This window comes from Berghia stephanieae, chromosome 6 (assembly GCF_034508935.2).
Source record: "Berghia stephanieae isolate SIO BIC M18660-M18661 chromosome 6, UCSD_Bste_1.3, whole genome shotgun sequence".
Lineage (NCBI taxonomy): Eukaryota > Metazoa > Mollusca > Gastropoda > Nudibranchia > Aeolidiidae > Berghia > Berghia stephanieae.
Genome location: NC_088365.1, coordinates 51,613,919 through 51,632,433, shown reverse-complemented (window position 1 = coordinate 51,632,433; position 18,515 = coordinate 51,613,919). Strand labels below are relative to the sequence as shown.

Sequence of the window (18,515 nt, the reverse complement as noted above, 5' to 3'; positions counted from 1 at the left end):
TGTCTGATGTTAACAGGAATCATCCATGTTGCCCAAAGTGAACAAATCGGGGGTTAATTATCTTACCTAAGGAATAATAAAACGAAAGTGACTGAAGCGGGGGTTCGAACCTGTGATCTTCCGGATCACAGTGCAATGCTTAAACCATTCGGCTACTTCGCTCCCCCCCCCCTCCTCTTTGCTCAATGACTGACATAAATTACATTTTTGAAACACCATCTTTAAAAAATCAATTTAATAAAAAACCCATCAAAAACAAGCTGTTATCCTCGTACCTACCATTCCTGGAATTGATTGTGCAACCCAGGGATTGTAAAAACAAAAAAGAGCTTTTGTATAGCGCAATATCCACTAAACGTGCTCAAAGCATTTTACAATGGGTCCTTGACCAACATCAACACGTAACAAGTAGAACGAGGCATGACGCCCTTAGGCGATATTACAATTTTTTTTCTGACAGAGACAAAGCTCCTAACGGCCAGGTTCTCATTTTACACCCCGAGTACGGCAAGAGAATGCGAGTGAAGACTCTTTTCCAAGGACTCAATTATGCGCTTAGAAAGGTTTGAACCCAGGACCTTCCGATCGAAAGCGAGTGTCATACCACAAGACCACATAGCCGCAAGACAAAGGGGACATTTTGATTAGAAAGAAGCGTGGTATCTACTTATCAAGATAATATTAGAGCTCAGAAACTGTTCTACTGTCACATTTTTATTTCTCATTTACTAACATTTTTTTTCTTCAAACATCGAATGATTTAAATTTATATCCAACTCTGCAAATATTATAATCACCAAATTAAATAAAGAATCTACAATCGCCCAAGAATCCGGGGCAGATGCAAAGTTTAATTTTTAAAATTACTTTTACAAGCCCCTTTGCGTCATTGGATAATAAATGATGCATTTAAACGCATGTGCACATATTATGATTGGAAGATCTGAGAACCGAACGCAATTATGGGCCTGTTTTAAAGGACAATATTTTGGTTTGTTTTGAGAGTATTTCCATTACAATCAAGAGCCCATAATGATTTGGGTCTTCAGACCTGCAAATAAATACACGTAGATTTAGTCACTTTGGTAGTCGATCAGATTATATTATGATGCTAAATGTAAAACAACGATAGGTTAGGTAAAATTAGGCATGTATATATATATATATATATATATATATATATATATATATATATATATATATATATATATATATATACCCCCAAAAAACCCCCAAAAAACAACAACAAACAAACAAAAAACAAAACAAACCCAACCCCCCCCCAAAAAAAAAAAACAAAACAAAAAACAAAACAAAACAAAAACAAATAACAAACAAACCCCAAACAAACAAACAAAAGAAAAACAACAACAAACAAAACAAAACAAAAAGCAACAACAAACAAACAAACCCCCCTCCCCCGACAAAAAGGTATTGGATTAAATATTTTTTATTCACATATAAACATCTCCAAAAGTTCTCCGATCTATGAAAAACAAAACAACAAAAGAAAAAAAAACAACTTTAAAACATAAATGCACCCTCATCCCAAAACACCAAAAACCGAATATAGACAATCATATAAACCGGACTCTATCAAGAGGAAACCAAAACAAAGTCATTTTTTACCACTAGTTTTTACAACTGAGATTCGGGGACGAACCCCATGGGTTTTATATTTAAATAAAACATTGTGAAGCGCATTGAACATGGTTAACTCTCTCCTTACCAGCCATTTTTAGAATTTTCCCCGAAAATTCACACCCACCCTACACAAAATAAACTTTTCCTAATCAAACAAAAAAGTAATAAGTGTATTTTATATAGAATGTTGTTCAGTAAAATGATGTCTACAGCACAATGCATAGTATTGATAGCTGTAATCAAAGCATTTCTTTAAATTTTGTGGTGTACAAGAGAAATCAGAATGAGAAAATTGTCGGTGCATCGAACGAATGTTACGATTTTCCTGTGGTTGGTGAGGAGAGGGTTAACCCACGGGAAAGGACCATATAAAAGTTCATATTTATTTTCGATATCATTCAAGATACCATTCCTATCCTTGTAGAAGTTCGTTATGAATGTGAACAAAAAGTACCTGGGGTGTGAAGGGGGGCAACGAAAATTTGGTATTAAGGCATGTATAGACTTTAATTATGATTATTATATTTTGTTGCATTTTGTTCTTTCGTTGAAAAAAACATTTTCACAAAATTTACATAATGATTGCATGAAAATAATTGTAAACAGCGGCGAATTTGTCCACAATTTATACAGGTTGAATAGCTCTAATTTGCCCGTGAAATTACTTGTGCGGAACCAATGAATACATACGCACACACGCACACACACACACACGTACACACACACACACACACACACACATACACACATTATACATAGATACAGGTCAGATTGCCCAATCGAATGTACTGGTTTAGACTGATGACAAAACTTCTTTTTCCAATTAATGGCATAACTATTTTAGTAGCAGGATGTATTGGTATATATAGTCTTAGGATTAAGGGACGTTAACTCTCTCCTTACCGATCCTTTTTAGTATTTTCCCAAAATGGCAGACTAACCAAGCAGAAAAATGGATTTTTAAAACTCAAACAAGCTCTCTAAAAAACAACTTTATGTTCTTATTAATTCAACAAAGATCATTCTTCAAAGTTTGTGATCTACAAAATAAATCTGAATAAGAAAAAAAATATATTTTGTCGTAACAAATGTGACGATTTTGCTGTAAGTGGTAAGGAGAGGGTTAAAGAACGATGATGACGACAGGCATTTATTTAGACTAGAAACTAAGATACCATCACTCTGAAACCAGAAGAAATATTATTACACAAGGAATATATTCAGTCCTCCAGAAGAGCGGTTTTACATTTCCAATAAAAAAGGAACAAGTTTTTGTTTGACATCACACTTTTCTTACATTTTTGACCATATTTTTTTACCTCAACGATTATATATATATATATATATATATATATATATATATATATATATATATATATTATATAATATATATAGAGCCCTGTTGGTCACTTTAGGATCACGGATGGGATATTAGAAAGAACCTGTTCACGAACTATCTTAACAACTGTAAGGAGTCCGAGATATTGGCGTCCGAGATGGTCACTTAAAGTTAAAGATCACATATTATATTGGGGTTGATTAAGAGAATCTTTCTGGGCTGGTCACTTTAGATTGGGAAAATGTCAGTCTTCAGAGAATCGCCAGTTAAAAAGCTGTTGAATTATTTCTGAGCCCTCATCAGATATTATGGATCATATTGTTACAGGAATTAAAAAAAACAAACAACACATTCCTCTGCCCAAAGTGCACCAACAAGAGCACACGGCCGAATAAATTCTTTAATTGATCGTAAACGAATGGCCGCCACATTATGCATGATGAAGAGGTCATTCTGTACCGGACTAGTAAATCTGCCGGCTGTTTGTTCTATACATTAGCCATTATTATGATGGAGTCCAAGCTCTTGTCAAATGAATCGTGCCGGACGTATGGCAAGGGATTAAGGCGGGTTTACATATTGGGCCAGGGGCAATAGCTCATGAAGCACCCTAATATTATATTTCATATTATATGTGGACTTGTCTACTTAGTGTTAGACATACTTGAGTGGGCTTACACGTGTGCATGTGAAAGTGTTACCCTTCACCGCTGTTTGTCATAAGAGTAGGTGTTGGCAGGACTGCCATATTGAGCTTTTAAAGCCAGACCATTAAAAACAGTATGGCGTTCATTAAAGCAGTTTAGCAAAAAAAAAAAAAAAAAAAAAAAAAAAAAAAAAAAAAAAAAAAAAAAAAAAAAAAAAAAAAAAACTAACAAAAAAAAACAAAAAACAAAAACAAAACAAAACAAAACAAAACAAAACAAAAACAAACAAACAAACAAACAACCCTTCCCCCCCCCCCCAAAAAAAAAAAACCCCCACAACTGGGGGAGTGGCATGCACTTTACATTTATTGTTAATCATGGATAAAATAAGACTGCGCACATCGAATTCTTTCACTAGTGGCTACCTACCTAGATCCCTGTGAGATACCATTTTTCAAGTTCAGACCAATAGCTAAATTGAGTTGAGTGTTACATAAATGAAAATATGTGTCAAATCAATGCCTTAATTCAGTGAGAACCAGATTCCAAACATTGAAAGGTAGAGATACAAAATTTGAGACTCCACTGGTCCCTGAAAGTTAGTTAAAGTCCTTCAGATCCTATAAGCAAACGGAGCCGGAGTTAAATCTCGGTTTACAAATCATTGAAACGGACAATAGCATTTGCTTGCTGCCCTTTGGATAGGCCAGATCTAAAATAACAGACTCAGCTAACCAACACTATTGGATGGACAGAAGATGAGCTAAAGACGATGACAAATGTTTCTATCTTGGAGTAAAAATGTATGAAGACCGGGACTCCGTAAATGAGATGTATGAGAGGCTAAAAATCCAGTGAATATTCATTTGAATAAAATTTCATGAATTAGACCTTAAGATTTAAAAATGTATGTATGAAACAGTGCCTACACAGCAGAGAGAAACATACACGATAAAAAATCCAAAAACAATTAGCCATCCTCGACTTGGGATCGAATCTAATGTCTCCTGATTATTGCACAGACATGGCACCATTACACAACAGATGCTTCCTATTTTTCATTTTCATTGAGTTGGAGGTGTGGGTCCAGGAGAAGGAACCACATTGTCTGGACGACGGTTTGGATCATTCATGGTCTGGCTACTCATCTTCAGCTGTTCCAGCAGGATTGGAACTAGGCTGGTATCACCTTCAGGGTCAAGTAGGAAACCTATGTGGTATAGTGGTAGCATGTCTGTGCAGTAATCAGAAGTAATGAGGCTCGATTCCAAGTCAAGGCAGGCTGATTGTTTTGGATTTTTTATCGTGTATTTTTTCTCTATGCTTTGTAGGCAGTGTTTCGTACATTTTCAAAATAAAAAAGGTTTAACTAAACTTGAAGGTGGCTATGAAACAGTCCTAAGGGCGGAATAAGACTTTCGAAGCTGTGTTGACGAACTGAATTTGGAGGTGTAGCCATACTACTACTACTACTACTACTACTACGAGGGCTCTTTCATAATTAACCGAAAAATGCCTGTAAAATCCGCGTTTTTTAGGCTATCAACAAAATTCTTTGACTCGTCCTTCATTTCTCTACGTAACAGCCAAGTCTGTCGACACACTTCTGCCAACGCCGCACCATGGAATAGATACCCTCTCGGAAGAAATTTCCGTCAAGGTTTTGTAGCCATTTCCGCACATGGTCAACAAGCTCTTCATCGACATCAAAGCGCTTTCTTGCCAGCTCACGTTTCAGTGGCCCAAAGAGGTGATAATCAGATGGTGCGAGGTCTGGACTGTGTGGTGGGTGTGGCAAAATATCCCATCCATATTTCTCTAGCCAACCTTGCGTCACTCGTGCTGTGTGGGGTGTAGCGTTGTCGTGTTGCAAAATGACCCCGTTGGTCAACTGCCCTGGGCGCTTTCTGCGAATGGCCTCCCTAAGCTTGTCAAGAGTTTGGCAGTACCTTGCAGCATTGATTGTTTCTCCAGGTTGTAAGGTTTCGAACAGAATAACACCACGACTGTCCCAGAAAACAGTTCCCATTATTTTCTTTGCTGACCGCATGACTTTGAATTTCTTCGCGACAGGTGAGGATGGATGTTTCCAGGTCATCGAATCTTGCTTTGTTTCTGGGGTGCAATGGTGCAACCAAGTCTCATCACCGGTGACTATGCTGCCAAGAAAAGTCACATCGTACCCTAGAAAGTCTCCGCCGGCGTTGGCAGTATGCCCGTGAACCCTGCGTGAGCTATTGCTTCTTCTCAAAAGTTCCCTGCAGATGTCCAATCTTTGTTCTTTATGATTGTCTGTCAATTGCTTAGGAACCGATCTTGCGCTGACTTTTCTGTAGCCAAGTTCATCAAATACAATTCTATGGGCAGAAGTTTCCGAAATTTCAAGACTGCTTGCGATTTCATGAAGTTTCAACCATTCCGTGTTATCTTATTTTATTTTTACTTTTCCTCTCATAACCTGTCACAACATGTCTCACTTAAAAGGCATAATACCATTTGTAAAATCAAAAGTTCGGCTATGTCGTCTGGTGGTATAACACTCGCCTTCGGATCGAAAGGTTCTGGGTTCGAGTCCCGCACTGTTGGCTAGGGACCGCTTTGAGCACGTTTAGTAGACATTGCGCTGTAAAAGCTCAAGTTTGTTTTATTTTGTTTGTGTGTTTGTTTTTTTTTATTATTATCTAGTTTTTGGTGGTTTTTTTGCTGTTTTATTATTTTGTTTTGTTTTATTTTTTTCGTTTATTTTATAACTCAGATTTTATGAGTTCAGCTAAAATTCAATTCCAAGCATCAAGTTAGCCCTGACATTAAACTGTTTTTAGACGATTAGAAACACCCATGTCATGTCAAGGGGGTCCCGATAGCTCAGTTGGTAGAGCACTCACTTCACACGTAAAGAGAGCAAGCTCGATCCAGAGTGAAGTCCCCTTGTTCATCCAGAAGTAGTGGTACAGTAGCTGGGTTTGTTAGATACTGCAGGAAAATACACTGCGATACACTAGCGTCCTATCCACAGTGTAGCAAGCAATTGCTATTTTTGTCCGGGGAAAAACTCCGGCTCGACGGATGCAATGGCTCTGAAGGAAATCGAGTCAAATTAACAAGTATACTCCCATCAAGTGTATTTAGCTTATCGGATTCAATTATCTGCCGACGAACAAGGTGTTTTCCGATATTTTCTTTACAATTGATTTTTCCCCCCAACCCGTTTGACATTAGATATGGGCTGGCTATCCATGGGTCATGTGTTCAGTGACCGATAAAAAAATTGACCGACCATATTGTTCACGTCCGGTACAATTCCAATAGCTGTCAATCAAATGCTTACTACAATTCGTATATATATAATGTACAATGTACCTACCATATTATGTACGTACCCACTTACTCAGATTTGCCAGGTTTTCACACAATATGCTTAACCGACGTGCACATGTTTACATGTCTGGTAGCCAAACGCAACTATGGGTTGGATTTAATATTGTTGTACGATTGACTTTAAACTTTCAGGTCTTAATTGTGAAAGTGACAAATTTTAAAAATAAAAATGGAGCGAACTCAAATAATAATAATGAAAATGATACTACTACTACTACTACTACTACTACTACTACTACTACTACTACTACTACTACTACTACTACTACTACTACTACTACTACTACTACCACAACTACTACTACTACCACCACTACTAATACTACTACTACTACTACTACTACTACTACTACTACTACTACTACTACTACTACTACTACTACTACTACTACTACTTCTACTATTAATACTACTACTACTACTACTACTACTACTACTACTACTACCGACGACGACTACTACTACTACTACTACTACTACTACTACTACTACTACTACTACTACTACTACTAATAATAATAATAATAATAATAATAATGATGATAATAATAATAATAATAATAGTAATGATAATAATAATAATAATAATAATAATAATAATAATAATAATAATAATAATAATAATAATAATAATAATAATAATAATAATAACAATAAGACATGCTATTTATATCGCGCATTTTCATCACTCTGTGATGCTCAATGCAGGTTACAAATAAATATACAAAAGTTACACATATAAAACGTATACCACAATGATATCGATAGCAGCAGTGTATGTAATATCGTATCAATATCATGAAAATGTAACGGTAAAAAGGTCGTGCTTTAACAATGATTTAAAACTATCAATAGATTTTGCTTCTCTTATCCTTCTGGGCAGATTATTCCACACAAGGGGCCAACTGTGGGTAAAGAAAATAAAATTTAAAATTATAATTATTTCTAAGAGAAAGCTTCGAATTGTCAGTCGAGGATCGTATAATCCTATTTGGTACATATATTTCTCACATGATTTTTATGTAGTCAGGCGCTTCATCATTTAGGCTTTTAAAACAAAACAGATCAATCTTTAAAATGGTTCTTTCCTTGACAGGCAGCTGGTGCAGTTCATACAGAATAGGCAGGGAGTGTGCCATTCTCTTTTGTCTTGTCATTAATTTCGCTGCACTATTCTGTATGACCTGGAGGCGTGAGATTTTATCATGGCTTATGTGAGATAAAAGACCATTGTAATAGTCAAGACGTGATAAAACAAGAGCTATGACGAGTTTCATTGTTGCATCTTTAGTAAGGAAATCTTTAGTGGTTCCCTTGCCAATAGAGCGGTACTCGAACCCAGGACTTTCCGATCCGAAGGCAAGTGTTATACCACAAGACCACATATCCGAACTTTTGATTTTATAGATGGTATTATGCCGTTAAGTGAGACACGTTGTGACAGGTAAAGAGAACAAAGTAAACTAAAACAAAGGCCGGTCATAACAAAGAATGGACGATAATCAGGAGGTCTGAGGATCCATCCCCAGTCGAGGTCGACTGATTTTTTGGGATGTTTTTTTTTTCTTCTACTTTTTCTTTCTTGCTTTGTCTCGCACCTTTCATACACACTTGTTCAAATCTTTATCTTACATTGGTGCTCCGTAATTTCTTAATCTTAGATGGACTGGATCCAAACTATTTTAGTGGTACACACACACATTCTACTACCTAACCATCAAACTCCTTAACCCTGTCTGTCTGTATGTATGTATTGGAATTTAATGATCCTTTTCCAATATCTCGCCTGGCTGCTTCTACAAACACGCATAGTCTCTTTGTCAAGAATCAGGGACCCTAACTAAAACATTATTGTCTGCCTGTATACGGACGCTTTGTTTGAATTGCAATTAAGATCTGGAGAGCTTTCAAAGAGCTCCGAGAGTTGACCGGTTAATTCAGTAACTTCTTAGCTACTAGCCCCCTTTTCTACCTAATGATAATAATAACAATATTACACTTGAGTGTAGTCGATGTATATGTACCCTGTGACATGCCAAATAATGAGCTTTTTTTTTGGAACTTTTATATAGCGCAATATCCACTAAACGTGCTCAAACCGCTTTACTAGCGGTCCCTGACCAACAGCAACACGTAAAATATAGAACGAGACATGACACCTGTTAGGCGATATTATGATTTTTTTTCCGACATAGACAACGCTGTTAACGGCCATGTACTCATTTTACACCTAAGTGCGTTGAGATAATGTGAGTAAAGAGCCTTTTCTACGGTCTCAACTATGCGCCGAGCGAGGCTCGAACCCAGGACCTTCCGATCCGAAAGCGAGTGTCATACCACTAGACCACCTAGCCGCACAATATGAGTGGTCTCTACTGTGCGGAGAAGGAAGTACTCGTGATGGGTAGAACTGCCAAACGGCATTTATGGAAAAAAAAAAGAATGTTTATTATTCTAGTAGCTGATAAGAATCTCAATTCCTTTGTGTGTGAATTGAGTGCTCTGCCAACTGAGCAGACGGACCCCGAGAAACTGATAAGCGAGAGGTTCTTCTTCTTCTTCTTTTTCTTCTTCTATTTCGTCTTTTAGTCATCATCATTCTCTTCCTCTTCTTCCTCCTCCTCCTCCTCCTCTCCCATTCTCTTCTTCTTCTTCTTCTTCTTCTTCTTCTTCTTCTTCTTCTTCTTCTTCTTCTTCTTCTTCTTCTTCTTCTTCTTCCTTGTCTTTGTAATTAGCTCGCGTGGCTTTCAGCTTGCATGACTCAGGATCTTAGCTATAATCCTGCGGAAAGATTTAAAGAGCTCGAAGAGTTGACCAAATATTTCAGTAACTTCTTAGACCCCGTTTTTATTTACCTAATACTAATAGTAATAACTATATCATACTTAAGTGTAGTCGATGTGAACGCACCCTATGACATGCTAAGTAATGAGTGGTCTCTACCGTGGAGAAGTAGGTAACGACTCTGGTCCCTTTCCAACTTACAATCCGTTCCACAAGTTCGAACCTCTGCCTAGAGGCCTGAGTCATAAATAAATGTTGCATGGAAAAGGCTATAATTTACATGTCGATGGTCGGCAGATCAAACCTCTGAAGTCTAGAATTGCGCACCATGTTTTATTTAATTTTGGGTGGATCAGACCTCGGATGACATCAAAATGATGACGCCCAAATTTAAATAAAACATGGCACGCAAAGCTCGTATGTACACTTCAGAGGTTTGATCCGCCGACCATCGAAATATGACCCGCTTTCTCAATTTTCACGATCGGCAGATCAAACCTCTGAAGTCTGCATATTGCGCATCATGTTTTATTTAACTTTGGGCGTATCAGACCTCTGATGACATCAAAATGATAACGCCCAAATTTAAATAAAACATGGCGCGCAAAGCTGCTAGTGTGTGGACTTCAGAGCTTTGATCCGCCGGTCATCGATTTATTTTGACCTACTGTCTCAAAACGGTGTTATGTAAGAGAAATATTGATGTAAAGAATTTTACAATCCACAGCGTTGGCTTTGTGTCAAAACAAAATTTAATAGCACCTTACAGGCTTCATGACTTGATGTCTGGTCCTTTTTGTTATTATTGACCCGGGATTCGTAGTAAGGCGCTTTGAGCACGTTTAGTGGATATTGCGCTATATCAAATGTAAAGATTAAAAAAAACCTTTTTCGTATTTGTATTATGTATTTTATATCTGCGCATTATGACAGTATATTCAAAGGTCTTTCTCTTTCTCCTTCGCCTACTTCTCCTCCTCAATACTCTCCTACTTCTCTTTCTTCACCTCCTCAAGTTCTTTTTACCCTCATTCTTTCTTCTTCTCATTCTCATCATGTTTCTTATCTCCCTCTACTGCCCCCCCCCCCCCCCATCACTTTCTCAACCTCGTCCTACGCTCATCATCCTTTTCACCAAACTCTCTCCATATTTCTTCACCTTTTCCTCGTCATCTTCGTCCTTCTCCCAACCCTCTTTGTCCCCTCTCTTTTTTTGTTTTCCAGCTTTGAAAAAAAAGAGCTTTTATACAGCGCAATATCCACTAAACGTGTTCACAGCGCTTTACAGGGGGGTCCCTGGCCAACAGCAACACTTAACATTAAGGACGGGACATGACGCCTGTATGTCGATATTACAATTTTTTCAGACAGAGACAACACTGTAAACGGCTATGTAATCATTTTACATCTGAGTACAGTGAGAGAATGTGAGTAAAGAGCCTTTTCCAATGACTCAACTATGCGCCGAGCGAGGCTCAAATCCAGGACTTCCGATCCAAAAGCGAGTGACATACCACATAGACCACATTTTAACCAGTTAACTGTCGTACTCTTGAAAGAAGCGTATTTAAAAAATCAGGCAGAAGATCGATCGATTTAAACGGCTCTCACCTTGGTAAAAAGTTTCAAACTCGGGACTTGCTGGAAGACTTCGCGAAATCCCAGGATTGATATATTATTTTTCCAAGGTAAGGGTCATTTAAATCCATTGATATTTGAAGGACCACTTGTCTGGCCAAATTTTTAAATAAGTGTTTTTCCAGAGTATGGCGGCTAACTTGTAAACGACTTAAATCGTTTAGAAATAAAACACCTCCAAGTGATAATAATTTTCTTTTCAACAATTGTTCCAATCAGTAGATATATCTATATTATTTCTCTTTATTATTATTATTATTATTATTATTATTATTATTATTATATTATTATTATTATTATTATTATTATTATTATTATTATTATTATTATTATTATTATTATTATTATTATTATTATTATTTTACACATGAACACCGCGTTCAAGACCAGATCAATTTCTTAACACACACATCCAAGTACATAATAATACATTGACATTGGTAAACCAACCGTTAAAATAACAACAATTATCATGATATTCAAATTATATTTTAATCGATACCCTATCGATCCGATCTGATTCTTTATCAAAGTCAAAGACATGCATTAGCTCCTGTCAAAGTGATAGGTATAATAAGCAAGACTAGAAGCTGTGGATTGTATAAAGTAATAATGCCAGTTCTATATTTGTATATCATACATGATGTGTTGATGTAAAGCGCCAGTGAGCAATTCTAAATTGGAACTAGGCGCTATATAAATTCATTATATTATATTATATTATATTATATTATATTATATTATATTATATTATATTATATTATATTATATTATATTATATTATTATAAACAAAAATGAATATAACATCTTAAAAAAAAAAGAACAAAAAACCAAACACGGAACGTTTCGGGCTCAAAACCTTTCTAGCCAACAACAACGACGACGACGACAACAACAACAACAACAACAAAAAACAACAACAACAAACTCTAATGAAAACATAAATACAATACTAAAAATACCCACCAAAAAAAAAAACAACAGATCGACGGTAGAAAAATATTCGGCACGGTATAATGTTGGAATATTTGTTGTGGACATGCGCAATGAGCATCAGAAACTGGGAAAAGCTCCGCACTCGTAGACTCTTAAGATAACATCCTATCCATTACATTTTAAAAAACTAAAAATAGAATTTAAAGGTAATTTTCTATAATCACAACATTTTGGCTTTCAGCAGTTTCTGATAGTGACAGATTAGGGAGCAGGCACTGGAACAAGATAAAGATCACTTTATATGGGATCTATAGCCAACAGCAACATTTATCATGTAGAAAGAGATACGACATCTGTTATGCCATTTGGGGGGGGGGGGGGGGGGGGGGGGCTAGAACCGAAAACTTTCCAATCCGAAGGCGAGTGTCATCAAAAGACCACATAGATATCAAGACGCTTATAGTATCGAAGTTTAGACAAATACATTATTTTATACAAGTAAGACCTCAAAATATCTTCTATGCCTGTATTTGACAGATTGGAGAAAGTTTCTTCTAGCATGTCTTTCCCAGGGGCAAATTGCAAGTCATGGCGCCTAAACAAGATCTCGAACTCGAGGGAACCTCATCTTACTCGAGGGAACCTCATCTTAAGGTCAAACAGACGCTACGCATTATCACTTATCACCTATCTAGACCTCATGCATATATAATGTGTATAGCACAATAAATTACCTACACACCATATTGCGTGTTTAGACTACATTAATTTATATGTACACACAGTTCACATAAACGACATCAAGCCTATAATATATTATTGTTATCAAGTTCCAATTCCGTTTAATACATTGTATATAAATCAATGGTGTCTGTACCGTTATCTGGAGCCGTCAATCGAGAAGATACCGTTAAACTAAACGGCTTTCTGTCTTTGACACACACACTCATACCGCCGCATTGATAAGTCAATACGTTAAATTGACAACACTTCTGGCTCTGTTTATTTCTTTAAATTTATTATAAAAGGCAGTAACTACAAGCGAATGCACACAGTCAGTCATTATAAAGATTCATTTGAAATCTTGTAAATCGATTTGAGCACATTTAGTGATATTGCGCTATATAAAATCTCAATTAAAAAAAAAAAATTATAATCAAAATAATTTTTCCGATATAAAAAGTCATTATACAAATTCATTATACAAATTCATTTAAAATCTGGCATTATAATCAAAATGATTTTTTTTTTCCCGATATAATTTTAGATTAAAAAAATTGATATCTATCTTCAATCCAAATAAATTTATAACGCAATAGTTGATTATTTATTATGGATTTCTTTTCCTTTACCCAAACTCCTTTTCAAAAATTATCATCTTTAAAGACTTAAAAAAAATATTAGCGTAACGTGTAATATTATCTTTGTTGGCTGAAAATGAATTTAAGCCCAAAACGGTATTATCTTTTTTCTAATATGAAGTAAATCGTATTTTCTTTTTTGTTCGCCACTTGTAAGATCTATAATTTCGGTTTGCCTTAAGCTTAACTGATCTATTATCGTGGACAGGCGCAATGCGCAGCATAAACTGGGAAAAGCTCCGCACTCGTAGACTCTCTAGATAAAATTATAATATCTATTCAAATTTTTAGTTATCCACATATTATTGAATTATTGGAAATCTACAGTTAATATTTCAGATAGAGCCTTTCGACAACAAACGAATGCGATCTTTAAATCTATCGTTTAAAGTTTCAAGGATTCAAGCAATCCATAACCTGTGAAAAGACCGCAACACAAACAGCAGTGGCAACCAGAAGGTCAATAACTTCTTTAAACTTCGTCTGCTATCTGATGTAAAATGACAAAACACCTTTTTAGATATTTTGTCTGAGAAACTTTGAATTGAGATAACGATATATTAAGATATCTCCCAACTTATTTTATTAATGTATTTTTTTGTCTATCTTTGTACTGTATTTTTAATTTGAAACATTGTAAACCAAATGAAAACTTGCCATTTTTTTTGAGAAGAAGATTATATTATTATTATTATTATTATTATTATTATTATTATTATTATTATTATTATATTATTATTATTATTATTATTATTATTATTATTATTATTATTATTATTAATATTATTATTATTTAAAAAAAACAACAAAAACAGACTTGAAATCTTAAAGAATCGTTTAATGAAATCTCACGTTGAAGTCTTTTTGACAGGTTTTGGGTAATTCTAATTCATTTAGATTATTAATAAACGAATTAATCGTTTTATGATCAAAATGTAAAACGGTAGTTTTGTCATTGTAAATCAGAACCGCTCGTAAGGGTTAATAAACTACAAACCCGAATGTTGTGCATTGGGAACAGGTCATCTCGACCCATCGAACTTGAATAAATATTTATATGGTTCTTTCAGGTATCAAGTTACTTAAAAAGTTGTCGTTTATAACCAAAAGGCCCTTAAAACAGAGCTTTTACATAGCGCAATAAAAATCCAACTAAGCGTGTTCAAAGCGCTTTACAAGGGGTTCCTGACCATACAGCAACATGTGACATGTAGAACGAGACATAACGTCTGTTCGGCGATGTTATACTTTTTTTCCCCGACAGAGACAACGCTGTTAACGGCCAGGTAATAATATTTTACACCTGAGTATGGTGAGAGAATGTCAATAAACAGTCTTTCCCAAGGACTCAACTATGCGCCGAACGAGTCTCGAACCCAGGAATTTTTGATCCGGAAGCGAGTGTAAAAGTAATAGACCACCTAGCCGCCCTTGGAACCGGAGTTTAGTAAAAAAAAAATAAAAAATTAAAACATCACATACAAAAAAAAATCCTTTTATCTATCCCACAGGAGAAATTAGTCTCCAGGGTCTATTGCTGGGGAGGGGGGGGGGGGGGGGGGGGGGGGGGGGGGGGGGGGGGGGGGGGTATTCAAACTCGATACCTTTAGGATACGAATCAAAGACCGTGCCACTGAGCCACGCTGACCCCTGGTTTCTATAGCTTAAAAAATACATTCATAATTGATCGTTATCCTTTGGTTAAGGCTATTTTAAAAGTTATTTCAGTAAGTTCTAACTGATATCAAGTTAATTTATTATTGTTGTATTTACAAGGGGAACCAGAGCCCTTGATCATCATCATCATCATCATCATGATCATCATCATCATGATCATCATCATCATCATCATCATCATCATCATCATCATCATCATCATCATCATCACCATCATCATCGTTATCATCATCGTCATCATCATCATCATCATTGTTATCATCATCATCGTCATTGTAATTTGATAACAATAAAATTCATTTTCTCTCTTCTAATCATGAAGGTTTCACATTTACAATTACAATCATAATCATTTTTTCTCTTCTTCTTTAAACAGGTGTGGCCAAATTCAACAAGCCATCTCCCCGACCCCAGGGAATTGCCCGTTCTTACAACCACCTTCCCTCCCTTCGACATGCACCACCTTACACAGTGAGTAACATAATAATGATAATAATAATGATGATAATAATAATAATAATAATAATAATAATAATAATAATAATCTTTATTGTCCAAATAGGCAATTATTGTTAAGTTACAGCTCTTGTAATAGGCGAAAAAAAGTAATTAAAATAGTAGGAATAATGATGATAATAATACTGATAGTAATGATGATAATATAATAATAATAAAATAATAATAATAATAATATATAATAATAATAATAATAATAATAATAATAATAATAATAATAATAATAATAATAATAATAATAATAATAATAATAATGATAATAATAGTAATAATAATAACCATAATAATAAGAAGAAGAAGTCGCATTTTTTTTTCATTTGGAAAATAAACACAAAGACTCCTTCGGGCTAACCCACACCGGAGACTGACTCCGACGATCCTTCCGGACGAATACTAGTGTCGAGCGGAAGTCTCGATGATACCTCAAGTCATCGGCCACCAACACTCAAAACTTCCCGAACTCGATGACCAAGGAAAAGTCGGGAATTCCCGAGAAGTAGCACTTCAACTGAGCTTTGGATTGCTTTTTTGTATTAAAACTTAAAATACATTAAATAAATTCACTTTGTATAATAATAAAACATTGATACCTATAACCATTTTGATCTATTTACGACGTTTGTGTTTTGTTAAAATTATTGTTAAAATATTTTTAAAATATGAGTCTCGAGACTCAAAAAAGCATCGAGACGCAAAAAAGTCTCGAGCTTTGCTGGAATCATCGCCGACGAGAGAGGGGTGAACAATGCAGATAGTACACATTGTTAGTAACGCGTGCGTCGCTCGCGCAGTATAGTCTCGAGACTCGGGACTCGGGACTCAATACGAGAAGCATCGATGACCAAGATTCTCGAGACGAGAAAAGCATCGAGAACTAAGTGGAGGTCGGGAACTTCTCAGTCGTCGATGACCTGACTTCTCAAAACCTAAAGCATCGGTGACCTTTTGGTGACCCGGATACCCTCCCCTAACGAATACGTCGGGCACGGACAAAATACTAGGAATAAAGAGAAGAGCCGCTGCACCTACCCATACCAAGCTCGAAAAAAAAACCACACAAAAAAAAAAAAAAAAAAAAAAAAACACAAATAAAAAACAACAAAAAACCCCCCCAAAAAACACGGCAGAGGACGTCGGGTGCTTGGTATGGGTAGGTCTAGCGGCTCTTCTCTTTATACTTAGTCCGTGCCTGACGTCTTTATCCGGAAGACGGCAGAGGACGGCAGTGCCGGGTCGTCGGAGTCAGTCTCTGGTATGGGTTAGCCCACTTTTGATTTAGTCGTAACACATCAAAAATGGTAGCGAGATGTCCCTAGGAAACACCGGAGTTAGCCGCAGCGCACACAGCCGTTTATTACACTAGAAATCTTTCACTTTAGTTTACTACCGCCTCACCCTCAATGGGAACGACCCACCGTCGATGACGGGGAGACCACCGTGTGGTTACGTCATAACAGATGTCCAGAACGTGAAAACTGGCCTATATTTATCCCTGCAGGTAGAATGCACCGCTTGGATTTCATTGTCAGTCAGGCTATAGGACAGATTTCGTAAAATCGACATTTTTACACTGCAATTGCTGACCATACACTTCTTCTATATTTTTCTATTTTATATGGATATAACGGCCACATTTTCATCTTCAAGACGCAATTATTTTCATTGATATCAAGAAATGGTGAGTATACTTTATTCTTTCTTGAAACATGTATATTTTTCTATTTAAAATTAACCTGAAAAATATTTTGAATTGTTTAAAAAATTCAAATTGATGTTATCTGAGTTTTGTTACCCTAACACATGGTAGTAAATACAAGAGTAATAATCTACTTTTAATATAGCATTTATTTCACCGATTTGTAATGACAGGTTTCTGCACAATGAATGTGTAAACACACCTTGTCTAATTCTTTGTTGGCTAACAAAATAGTCCCGTATTCAGACAAACTCCAGAGACATAAGAACACGAGTCCAATGGTGATGATAACGTTGTTGTTGTTGTTGTTGTTGTTGTTTTATGGTGATGATGATGATGATGTTGATGATGATAGCGCAGTAATAGTAGTAATCGTATTAGCAGCAGCAGCAGTAGTAGTAGTAGTAGTAGTAGTAGTAGTAGTAGTAGTAGTAGTAGTAGTAGTAGTAGTACACACACACACACACACACGAGAGAGAGGGAGAGAGAGAGAGAGAGGAGAGAGAGAGAGAGAGAGAGAGAGAAGAGAGAGAGAGAGAGAGAGAGAGAGAGAGAGAGAGAGAGAGAGAGAGAGAGAGAGAGAGAGAGCGTGTGTGTGTGTGTGTGTGTGTGTGTGTGTGTGTATAAAACTCATGTACGCACATTTTTAGCACGGAACGATTTTTATTGCATTGAACTTTGAACCTATAACTTTCACACCGATTTGCCATTCCGTCTTCACGATTCGCACCTTCCCTCGATATTCTTCTACATCGCCCGTTGATACAGTCAACGGGCGTGAGAAAAGAGGGTAGATAGATATATTATGACATCATCAAAAAGCGATGTAATCAAAGGTGGCGGATGATTGTGTAACCTCAAAGGCCATGTGGACTGCGCTACAATGCCGAGCATTCGA

General features: G+C 36.2%; 1 protein-coding gene across 2 annotated transcripts in view; it reads left to right on the top strand.

Annotated features, from left to right (window-relative positions):
• LOC144975227 (uncharacterized) overlaps window positions 1–18,515 on the top strand; it is a 93,785-nt gene that overhangs the window by 11,258 nt on the left and 64,012 nt on the right. For both annotated transcript variants that reach the window (XM_078919112.1, XM_078919113.1), the window contains exon 3: window positions 15,782–15,876. In XM_078919112.1, coding sequence (XP_078775238.1) covers window positions 15,782–15,876 — 95 coding nt within the window. The remainder of the gene's footprint in view (window positions 1–15,781; window positions 15,877–18,515) is intronic.